The 12,537-nt window shown below is 37.8% G+C and overlaps 1 protein-coding gene across 7 annotated transcripts in view; it reads right to left on the reverse strand.

The window, feature by feature from the left end:
• Nucleotides 1–272: 272 nt before the first annotated feature.
• Nucleotides 273–12,537, reverse strand: part of LMO3 (LIM domain only 3) — a 112,849-nt gene continuing 100,584 nt past the window's right edge. For all 7 annotated transcript variants that reach the window (XM_040563976.1, XM_040563958.1, XM_040563967.1 and 4 more), the window contains 2 exons: nucleotides 10,013–10,138; nucleotides 273–909 (listed from right to left, as the gene is read on the reverse strand). In XM_040563976.1, coding sequence (XP_040419910.1) covers nucleotides 804–909; nucleotides 10,013–10,138 — 232 coding nt within the window. In that variant the 3' untranslated portion in view covers nucleotides 273–803. The remainder of the gene's footprint in view (nucleotides 910–10,012; nucleotides 10,139–12,537) is intronic.

Genomic DNA, 12,537 nt, shown 5'->3' on the forward strand with positions numbered 1-12,537 from the left:
ACAAAAGCAGTACCCCAAATCATTAACTTTTGCACCTTTTATAATATATCCCAAACCAGTCAGATTTGTTTTTCAAAATTTTGTAGTAAAATAAAAGTGCTCTTTGAGGAAAATCTATGCAATTAAACAGCAGATGCTTAACCCCTGAAAAATAGAGGCTTATAACAGAAGTGGTGATAGACCCTCAACCATAGCATCATTAGCAGCAGGTGCTGCTAGAGTTATTAGTTTTCTAAATAGTTTTAATGTAAACAGTATTCTTAAGCTCTAAGTGTAGCATAATGGTTGGGATTTGCTCTTTAATTCTTTTTACTAGAAAGATACAGCTCATTTAAAATAGCTGGTAGATACAGAAAGCATAAATATACAGTAAGTTTAGACACTGATTGTACTAAATGCAACAATACAAAGAAGCAAACAGGAACACAAATGGTAACACAATAAAACTGTATTACATTTGTGCTTCAAATATTACAATACATTATATACAATAGTCCAAAATAAACATCTCATGCCAAATGACACAAAAAGAAAGAAACAAACAAACAAAAAACAACCAAAAATCCCAAGAGCAAGCAAAAAGAATCCAGCTGTATGTACAGTACCTTTTTAATTAACATTCAACTCTGAACTGGAGCAATTTTCACTACATACAGATGCAGTCCGCCTTTTATTTCACGCAACCATTCTGTCTCCCTATATCTACGCTATTCAGTAGGTTCCTGTGTCATTTCTTATATACATGTTGAGCAAAAAAGATAAAAGAACATAGTGCTTTGTATTCTTAATGATGTGGCATCAGATCAGCGAACCTGGGGTGCATAACCTTCTTTCATCAAACCCTCCTCATAGTCTGTCTGGCACAGAATCATGTTGTTCTTCAGGAAAAATTTGTCTCCAACGCAAAATCTGAAATCACAACAAAAGCGGAAAAAAAAAAAAAAAAGGTAGTTTCAAAATGAATGATATGATGTGATCTTACACGTAAGAAATGTACAACAAATGTTCACAATTTTGTTGTACCCACCACAGGGCTCACCCTTCTGCTGTCTGTTGCAGCACAGACAGACACATAGACATAGACACCTATGTGAAAGCCCAGCAGAGACATCACTGTGGTAGCAGAATCAATTCTGGGCTTTCAAGAAACGTGGTGCATGCAAGTGCTTTTGCTTTCTTAGCCAAAGGCTTCATTCAAAGCCCACTGAAGAATGTGGGAGTCCTGGATCAGGTCACCAGCACACAGATAAAACAGAATAAATAGCCAAGGCTGCTGAGTTGAGTGAAAAGTAAATGTACTGCTTTCACACAAATCAGAAGGAAAACAAAGTGATCATATACAGTAGAATGCCCATCTGATGTGCATTATATTTATATTGTACAGACATAGCAATAGGAATTTCTTGTTATATTTCAGTTGAATATTTTACTATAATTGATTTAAACGAGTGTTTATGGGAATCCTTTCTGGTATAAACACAGCTTTATACATATTGTGATGCAAACTAGAGACACACAGATATGCAGAGAGACCTTTTTTGCCTTTTTTTTTTTCCCTGTAGGAATTGATTATAAATTTAGTCACTCAGCTAACTACTTTCTCTCTTGTGGTATCAGTATACATAGCTTTTATACTACTATGTGCATCAGAATGATCCGATTGCTACAAAACGCTATGAATTATTTCATTTGATTTTCTCTGATGGGTAGAAAAATCACGTAACGTTAGCTCTCCTGGCTGTCTGGCTTCAAACTTCGAGCAAAGTAGTATTTCCTAGCTAAGCAGTATGCTTGAGCGTAAGAAGGCTCTTCACAGACACCTCCCAACCCTTCCCCCCAGCAAAGCCGGTGTTCTTGAGGATGCTTAAGGAACAAGTGAATAGGGCCAATGTATAGAAAAACAGTTTCCCTAGTGACTGCCTTGGCAGGGTTACATTCCTTTGTTTATAGTGAACTCTCCAGCTATAAAATATATTGGGAGGCACTGCTCACATTATTCCAATTAAAATGAAAGAAAGTAACCTAAATGAACCCCTTAACACCGATGTGAATAAATGAAACCAGTTTCTACCAGCTAATTACAGATCTCACTACATAAAGTATTGTTTAATGTGTAACTGATTATAATGTCCTTTTTTGTATAATTTTCAAATGGTGACATCTTGGACACAATTAGGGTCAGATATAAATGCTTGTGTTGTTTATGGTAGATTTAACAACAGAGTAGCTATGGGAATAGCTGTATATGTATTTAATTGTAACAATTTAACCTTCAAATAGTGGTGTCTGCTGTAGTTGACCCAGTAAAACTACGTAAATTACAGAAGTTGACCTGCATGACCTCTGATAGTGGTCTCTCTTTATCAGATAGTCAATTCGTAATGATGTTCAGGCAGAAATCTTGGTGAATTGTCACAGATTAAATTGTGTATTGAAAGCAGTCCTTTAATGTTTTGTGAAGTTGGAGGTTTAAATGAGTAGCAGTTGGACTGATTTACATTTGTGAAGATTGGAATGCTAGACAAACAGTGAACCCATTTATTTTCCAACTGGGTAGCTTTGGAAATTTATCCTTATGCTAGCTAAATAGATAGAGGGAAAATAGTGTAATAAAAAAGTGGATTGAAAAGAATTAGCTCTGCTCTTAAAGGAAAATTGGTTTGTTTATTTGTGGACTTTTTTTTTTTCTGTAGGAGTACTGCCTGCTGCTGATGATGATTGAAAATAGAGATTATGGAATGATCCCGAAATCTTTAAGTTATTTATGGTCAAGACAGTTTTATAGAATTTACAGGTTCCTTCTGCCCTTCCCACCCCAATCCTGGTATATTAGGCTGCCAACAACAGAAAAGTATTTTGAGTAGATGTGTTTAAATGAAGAATTCTTGAAGCAAACAAGTTCTTTGGGGGTTTCTCTAGTTTCCACCTTATGTGTTGTTGTCCATCAACAGCACTCTGGACAGGAATTCTTTTGTGCATTTTGTTAGATTACGTAAAGGAGTCTTAACCTAGTGCTAATAACTAAAAGAGTTTTTTCCCAAGGAAGTCACATTAAAATAATAATAATAAACAATCTTTCTTAATTTCTTTTAAATGAATGTACTGGTTAATATGGACTGAAGCAGAGGGAATGAGATATTGGGGCAAATCAGTGACTCTGTTACAGTGATCCCAACAATTACTGATGGGGTTTGCAGCTGAGACATCCATCCAACTGTCAGCTGGGGAGACAACCACCTCTGCCTGCTCTGCAAAACCCACTGACTGAATAACCTGGGAATGTTATTCAGCTACATACTCCTTTGTGATCCAACATAATCAGAATAATTGGTTTAAAATATTTATCCAATGGAAAAATACATTGCTGAAGTGCAATTCACTTGCACGGCAGTACTTTCATGTACAGCTTCTTACGATACTGCTTGAATCAAAATCCTGGCTGAAGGATTTTGTTTTTCAGCCCTCAGAGAAGTGCCACAGTTTGAATTAAACTACAGCAGCTACATGAGGGAGTCAGGATGCCTTTCCCAATAAAAAGTGTCAATGCATTTTGCTTTTGCTATGTTAATATGTCGAGCCAGAAATGCTCTACCTATGTCTACATGGCATTTGACAGCTATATGCATGAGTGGCTTTAAACACACACAGTTCCACAAATCATTTACCTTCCAAGTGTGCAGCTGTCTTGCGGAGAGGCTGCCTGTGGCCTGTCTAGACAGGCTTGGCTGTGTGATAACCTGTGGGGAGGGGGTCTGTCTGCATGGTAGGACACTCTCTGGGTTCATCCTGGGCTGGTTCTGCATGCTGTGGGTGATCCTCTGTGCTCTTGGGGGCAGCCTGTTACTTGCCATACTTATGGTCCAAATTCTGCACCCGCTTTCGTACTGTGCAAGCTCAGTGCCCGAAACACTTTGGCAAAGACCAGCGGTGAGGCTTGCACGTGCCCCTGGGTATTAAATGTGTGAATTATGCATTCATTAGGTGACAAAGAAGTAAGCAGCAGGTGAAAAACATCTAAGCTCCTGAGTACAATAAGACAAGGCACGGTGCGACAAATTCTGTCCATCCTGTTCCACACTTTCAGCCTTATCTGACTCTGAAAAGCAGATTTAGCCTCTTCTGAAGTCAAAGAGCTAAATCTTAGAAGTACTTCAGATTGGTTTTGCACACGCCAGGATTTAAACCTGGATCAAGTTTAAAATGGAAGGGTAAATTCAAGCCTAGCCTTCCACCTCCAGCAAGCTTTTTTTGTCATGGAATTGACATAGGATGTAAATCAGAGCACAATTTGGGCACATATATCAAATGGAGTCAAGGAGCATATTGAGATGCAACTGGGTCAGGAGTATATAATGAGGCAAGACTATTACTCTTCTAGCAGGCAGATGGTAGTCTTCAGCCTTCCCTAAAACCCTCACCCAATTTATTTAATAGGCACACAAGATGAACGGGAAAAATATACAATAGGCTGCATTAACATGCCAGATTGGACTTACAACCATAAATTGATAGTACTACTTTTGACATGGCTGTGACATTAGTAGAATGACCATTATAATTAAGCAACATCCTACAACTCCTGTCATATTTTACAATGGCAAAAGGAGGGCCATTTATATTATAAAATGACCTCTGTTATCACCTAGTTTGGAGGGGAAGGTGTGCCTAGACTAATCACAAGTAGTATAAAACTTCCATTTTGAGAAATAGCTATTTCATTGTTCAGAACAGACATTTAAGGAGATCTCACTGCTGTCTGTCATCTTTTCTGATGTACAGGATGCATGTCAAGACATCGAAGACTTCTTAGAAAAGTGAGAGAAATATTGCTGTGAACAAAGATGGCTGTGTGTGAAGTGCCTCCTCCAGTAATGTCGCATCTTTGTTGTTGTAGATGGAAACAAAATCTGGAAGCATTTAATTGTTTTCCTCTAGGATAAAGAAAGTACAGACTTGGTCCACCCACACCCTTCCACTCTGCTTTTTGCACTCAGGGATGTAACTTGTCTTCTGTTTTTCTTCCCTTCCAGTTTTTTTTTAAAAGCTAATTTGAGTTTCCAGTATAACTCAAATTAATGTTAATCTGTATGCACCAACCAAGAGCACCAAGCCACTCTTGTATATCACCATTCATCAGTCCAAACTTAGGGCTTACTAATTTTAGGGTTCTGTCAAAAAGTCCATTTATTATCAAAGGCTGGAAAGTGTAAGCTATGGCTGGATTTGTACATATTTACTAGTAAGATGTACTGTATATACACCACATGTATAGTACAATGCATAGAAGCAAATAGTTCAACTTACTGTGACAAACTTGGTGTGCTTTTCATGTATTGTTTTTCTAAAAGCTAGTATGGTGAATGTATTAATTTTAATTCTAAATTTAGAGGAGGCAGTCAATGAAAATAAACTGTATTGAGGTTTTCAGAATTTATAAAATGAACACACACAAAAATCTAACGTTGGTGGTTAGATAAGTATATCCCTAGCATTACATAGCCCTCTCTCCCCCACCACATAGACACCTTGACAGAGAACAAAGGCAGCATTGTGTGGGCATTTTACATTTTCTGCCAGAGGTAAGTGTCTACAGCTACATCAGGACAGTGATTCGAATGAGTATGTAACTATTTTCAGTCCAGTGCCCATTAAAATAAAGGCTGTTTCAGATAGAAGGGTAGAGCTTTTTATTTAAATGCCCCTCAGTGATAGCAGATGGGGGTTTTAATCCATACCCCAAGATGACTTCAGAAGGCAGACAGAAATTATGGCAGCAGTATGGAACAAGCTGCTAAAGCAGCCGGCAAAGAGTGAAAGGAAGGACACTGAAACTCTGGAAAGTGGGAAAGCCGAAGGCAGGCTGAGATCATCACTGTAGTCAGAAGTGTTAAGCAAAGACACAGCTGAGCCCACTTGCAAGATTTTCCACTCCATTTTGCTAGTCACACACAAGCAACCTGACAAAGTGTGAAAGGCAGTGTCTGTTTACAAGTTTATTTTTCCAGTGGTTCCCATATTTTTTTCCTTTAAATTTTATGCAGAAATCCACTATGTGGGCTACGGACAAAGCAAGGGGAAGTGCTTCTGAGGAGAAGTTTAATGTGGTCACAGAGAAGAAAGGGCAGCATCCACACCATTAAGATGATGGTCACTAAGCTCTGCAGGCATTTAGGAGATGGAAAAACTTCAATTAGGAAAAAGGTAGACAAAGACGTGAAAGATAAGGGGATGCTAAAATGTTTAGGCTAGCAGCAAAGCTTGATATTCACAAAATCCCTACATCTTTAAACATTTGTAGAAAGAAAAAACAATGGTGAAGATGTCAAAAACTGGTGTACAGAGCAATTAGATGCTAGAGCTGAATAACTTTATTAAAGGGAAAACATGATACAGTGCCTACTAGATGTGAGGGGACTGGACTTGGTGGCTCAGGAGATCCCTTATAGTTCTGTCTGTGTCTACAGTCCTGTCTACAGCCTATGTTCCCAGAGTACATTATGTGAGACAACGAGGTTTTCCTCTCACTCTGAAAAATCTAGCCTTTGGGAGGCCAATAAAATGGGGCAGGCACCTTACGAGTTAGTTCAGAGAGGGAGTTTATGGTCCAAACAAGAGTCCCCAGAAATCAATGAGTTCCATCCACACTGAGACTAGAGCTAGATGGTGAGTTGTGGATACTCAAAAATAATAAAGCAAACAGTGAAGCTGTGCACAAAAGCAGAAAAATCACCAAATCTTCCTCAAAAAGCACTGACAATAGGCAGGCCCCTCTCTCACCAGGCTACCATCAACTGTTTGAAGGGCAGGAATATAAGGGTCATATGATAGCAAGCCTGAAGAGCTGGCTGCCCCAAGGATCAGTGTGATGAAAGTTAATATAATTAGTAGTTAGCTTGGAAGGCAGAGAGCATTAGAAGGAACAACCTGGCACAACATGACAGCAGACATTCACCACTGGCAAACACAAAGTAAATGTAAACTGCAAACCGAATAAATGATTTAGTCTGCTTATGACTATCGCATATATTGTTATGAAAAAAAAATCTTAATGGTAGACAAGAAGTGAAAATGTCAAAACTCTCAAATGTAGAACTCAACTGACAGTATTACATGCTTTACAGTAGTGCTCCAGATATGGTGTATTTGTATCAACATGAAGAGTATCCCAAAGAATTTAAAATTTAATGGGGAAAGAGAATGTGAAAGTGGGGTATAAGGTCAAAATAAACATGTACATTTGGCAATAGTTGGTGATCTTTGCTAGTTCTGTTGCTGATTTCTGGATATTTCTAATGGGATTGAAAAGAAATATATATATATATATTCCTCTTCAATAAATACCACATTAGGGATAGTGGCTGGAGTGAAAATGAAGAGTAGATCTAAGAAGTCAGCTCAAGAAGATTATTTTGCATACAAGGGGCAGCATGGATTAAGAAATGACATTAAATTGCTATGTTGTAAACTGATCCTCGTCTGAAATCTGCTGTTTGATTTTCATTAGTCTATTTTAACTAGAGGAAGAAAAAAAGCTGCTGAGAATGGCAACAGAAATTGTTAATAGCATGATGACTGAAACTATTCAATTTAAAACAAAAGAAAGAGGTTTCATAAAATAATATATAAATATATATGTATAATATAGTATATAAGAAATATATAAAAATCAGTGGTAATGGGTCAGGTGTCCAACAAGTGTAGTTTTTATTGTTGTACAAGTAATGAAAAACAAAAGATTTAAAGCCATTTACTAATGAGTGTAGTCAGTGGAATGCTTTGCCATAGGAAACACAGAAGAGCTAAGTTGGGGCATCCATGAAATAAGGTTTACTATAAAAAACGACAAAATTAATTCTTCAGTGTGCCACTAGACCCAAATTGTGAGGAAGAAAGGTACCCTACAGGCAGTATGTTTTATTAGGCTCCTTGAGAGCTATTGCAATATAATCAGAATTAGGGCCACTTTTGAGAATTTCTGAAATTCTTTGAAATTTCTGGAACTGCTCTCTGTTTTGAGTAGATGAACTCAATTGTATTTCAGGTAAATCAATGCCTTTGATCCCAGCCTAAGGCTCTCATAAGACTATTTTGGCAACCACTTGCCCAAACTACATGCAAAACAAAAATCAAATAAGAGACTAGACTGAAGGCTCAGGGATGACACGGCTAAGAATTATTAAATGTCCCTGGCATGCTCCACTTCAGAAACACCTAACAGCACTTCCCCAGTGGGAGTCAGTGGCCTTAGGGCACATTATGGCACATATTAGCTGCAAAGTGAAATTGTACATTAGTTCACACTTGTTATGGTAAAGGAAGAATATTAAAAATAATCACAACAGCTTTGTTTTTTGGGGAAAGAAAAACAAAGTTCACTTCCTCAGATCCAAGAGTACTAACTATGATGAAAATCTTTTGTACTCAGGGTACCAAACATTGTCTGCTTTGCTTGACTGATGAAGATTAGCTGACTTCTTACATTAAAGAAGTTTGTCTTGTATGGGCTGAAGTGACAAGACAATAACTAAGTGCTAATTGTGCATAACCAACACTAAAGATATGCAGTCCCATTATGGCATGTAATAAATGAAGCGAACAACAGAAATATATTAGGCACTTTAATAATGATACTAGAACAGTGGTTTGCAGAAACAAGGATGTGAAGGGTTTAAGAAACGAAATCTAGGCGTGTGTGTGTCTTACTTGAGTGGGTACTACTGGGAGGCTCTGCCTGCTTTACTTGGAATACAGCCTTTTAGTTCTGTGGCAAGACAAAATTGATATAGGACTTTAAATAGCATTAGAACCTATAATTACTTTGCATTATTATATAGTTTAAGCAGTGGTTATTACTTGCCTGGTATTTTAATTTCCCATGCAACATGATGAAAAAGGTCAATTTGGCTTTTTTTAAAAGAGCATAATTGTAGTGTGCTACACTTAGTAGCAGCTGTACATTTTATAGTTCTTTAGGGATGTTTGATTTTTAAATGACTATAGTGTTACAAAATAATACACTGTAGGACAAGGTGAGTTATTAGGAAAGCTTATTTTAGAGCTGTATCTAACTTTGTCCTGTTAAGACTACTATCTTCCTATATTTTTTGTTACTTCCCTAGAAATGTACATCTCATTTTTCTTCCCACTTGAAAAACAAACAAACAAAAAAAAGAATGCTATAAAACTCTAAATAGGGTCATGTAATAATTGAAAAAACATAACGGGTATGTTAAGGTGTGGACATAATTGGTTCTATCATTTCCTAGACCTCGTAGAAGTCAATGGCAAAGCTGCTAAAGACAGAGTGGTAAATTGGGGTCAGAAACAGAGCTTCTGGTGAAATCTCTAACAGGATTTTGCCATCACTCTGAATGTAGTTACTGAAAGTTGGGCTATATACGCCTCTGAAAAATTTAGTTTTTATAATTTTACCATTTTTGAACTTTGGTCTACAGCTGTACCAAATGTGTGACTCCTCAGAACGAAGTGTCAGGTTTGGATCCTCAGATTTCTGTAACTTACAGTTAGGAGGCGGAAATAAAAATAGGGCATAGGAAGTCCAGTGCCGCTACAGAGAAAATGGTGGGAACAATGTCTTTTAAATTGAACTGGCTACAGTTCTAGCAACAGGAAGAAACAACATGTAATTTAAAAGAAATACATGTGACAAAAATGAAGAATTCAAATGAAATTAAGTGACAAATGATAAGGCTCTCTATTCTACAGCAAGGGATCTCAGTCTTTTATAAATATTAATTAATTGAACTTGACAGACAGCCTTTCAAAGCAGAGGAAGCAACATTATTCTTGTTTATTTGTGTGGGATTTGAGGCACAAAAAGTTTTCTGGCCAAGGTCATACAAGATGTTCTACATCTGTCCCAGGAAAAGCATCCATGTCTTAATCTTGGGCTTCCACTACTGGTAGATGTTTCCTCTTCACTTGAAAGTATGCCCACACCAGAGCCGAATCAACACTTAGCATATGGAACAGACCCAAGAAATTCTCTTACCTTTGATTACAAAGTTGACATGCAAAACAGTCCAGATGATAAACATTGTCCTTAGCTCTCATCACCATCTCAAAAGCAGGTATGAGCTTACTGCAGGCAGCGCAGTTTCCTGTAACACCAAATAACCTGAAGATACAGAAAGAAAAATATTCCTGAAGATGATTAACCGAAAAGAAATCCAGATTTTTTTTTTTTCCCCCGGTAGTTGTCTGGCTTTTGACTGACTTCCCTGCACACCTCCCTTTGGAAAGGCTGGTGTTTGGTGGTCCAAGTCTGCACAATTTACAATAGAAAGGACTAGTCCTTTTTGCTGGGGAGAGCTTTATGAAGCAGTGACAAACTAATATCACACCTATTGCGATGTTATTCTTCTGCAGGTTATACTGACCTTTCTGGATAAAAGAAACATCTTGTTAAACTAAACAAAGAAATAGTAAACACATTAGGGATGTTACATAACTGTGCGGACAGAGGTCAAGCTGTTTGCATACGCGGGAAGAGTCTTCTGCTTGGATCGTGCCGTACAGATGAGAGTCACATAACCTTGGCTTTTGGTGCTATTTATTATTAAAACACACTTTAGCTAGAAAAGAAATAACACTTGAAAAGCCAATATTCTTCGCATTTTTGACATCTAGTGCTAAAAGCTTTACCACTATTATTAAAAGAACATTTTATGAACAAGTCATTTAAATCGTCAGAAAGCATTAGCGGTTCATGCACCTTACAACCCTATACCATAGTTATTGCTATGATTATGTTATTCAGGTAGCACATTAAAGTAAATGAGGCTGTAAACTATATATAGTCACATCAGGAGTAGAAGTATAAAATACTGTAAGAACAATATGAAATGCTGTTTTTGCCAGACATCTATATAAATTTTTTCAAATTCTCTTTGTTAAAGATTTTTCAGTACTTTTCAAGTGGGTGTATTACAAAAAAAAATCACACGTATGCATCCTTTTGTAACATAGATGGATTATAATGAACAAGAAAAAATACGTTAGCTCTACATGGCAGCAATCTTTGAAACTAAGTTTATTTAAACTACTTAATAGTTGTGATGGATTATTAAAAGTAATGCTCTGCTTGTGCATAGCAGTTAATGCTGTTTTTAACTATGAAGCACACTAGATGAAAACTCCACATCTGCCAGTTTTCTTTTTTTCCTCAACATCAGGCTGACAGCAGAAAAATATAATGGCTCTCAAGGGAAACACCAAATTAAAAGCGGTTCTAAACTAATGAATTCAAAGGTGCTCTGTAGGAAATTCAGTTTGGTAACATAAAAATGAACGCAGTTTTTAATCACATCCCTCCATTTTACTGAATTTCATGGGTTACCAACAAGCCTACTTAATTCCAAATCCTTTCACCTTCTGCTTCTACTTAACATGTACTTTCTGCATAATACGTGCCTGTCTATTTTAAAGCTGCAACCCTTTCTCTCCTGCCGGACCTGCTGGTTACCATGATCACTGGGAGAAGGCCTGGGACCAGGCCGTCACCATCAGCACCCATTAGACTGACTCAAGTCAACTTCTACTTCCATTAAGTCTGATTAACAAAATTACATATTACTTAAACAGATTATAAATATTCTGTAAAACACTCTGTTCCAGTTCTATCTGCAGTATTCATGGGTTTTGCCAAGGCTATCTAAGGCCCACTCCGACTTTCATTCCTCTTCTGGATGAAGGACACAGGACTTCATTGCCCTTCACAGCTGTGGCTGGTGGCTCTAGAAAAGACAAAACCCACTGACCAAAGCCCAGCTCTGTTTTCCTTCGCATCTGTATAGAAGCTGGCAGTAGTTTAGTTGTACGAGGAAAGCTGATCAGACTGCAAAAGGTGCTCTACAACGGCAGCACTGGAGCACAAATGTGAGAATGGCCCCAGTGACTTCAGGGTCGGGACAGAGGGTTCAGAGAGCAGCTCAGCAGTCAGGTAGTTTGTCTCATCCTAATGCTTGAGACACAGCTCAAGCACTTTGCCAGAAAGGATGCTAGGTGCAGGCTGCACTGCCTCCTACAGCCATGTCCTGTATAGGGGTGTGTGTCTGTGTGTGTGAGAGGGGAAACCCATTACGGTCAGAACTGCAATTTACATGTTGCAGAGCTGTGAAACAATTTGGGATTGTCATTCAGCAGTGCAAAGGATGGAGATTTACTGCCCTGGAGTCCACTATGTGCGTATTTCCACAGTTTTGAAACCAGAGACCCTACGGAAGCTGCTTCAGCTAAGCACCAGATATATTAATATTTTTCAATTATGTAAAGGAAAGGAGGCCTTCCTTGCTGTTAGTTCTTCCCCGCCACATACAAAAGAAACACGTGAGATTTATATTAGCTATTGTTAATTTTGGATAAAGCTGTTTATATGAAGAACATAGTTCTCTCCCATTAATTATAATAATAAAAAACCCACCATGCCATTTTGAAATTCTGGACATAGTTTCCCCCAATTTCAATTGCTCTCGCTCCCTGAGCATTTATCAGCTACCTGATTAGAATTTGTTTCCA

The sequence above is a fragment of the Cygnus olor genome, chromosome 1 (genome assembly GCF_009769625.2).
Source record: "Cygnus olor isolate bCygOlo1 chromosome 1, bCygOlo1.pri.v2, whole genome shotgun sequence".
Taxonomy (NCBI): domain Eukaryota; kingdom Metazoa; phylum Chordata; class Aves; order Anseriformes; family Anatidae; genus Cygnus; species Cygnus olor.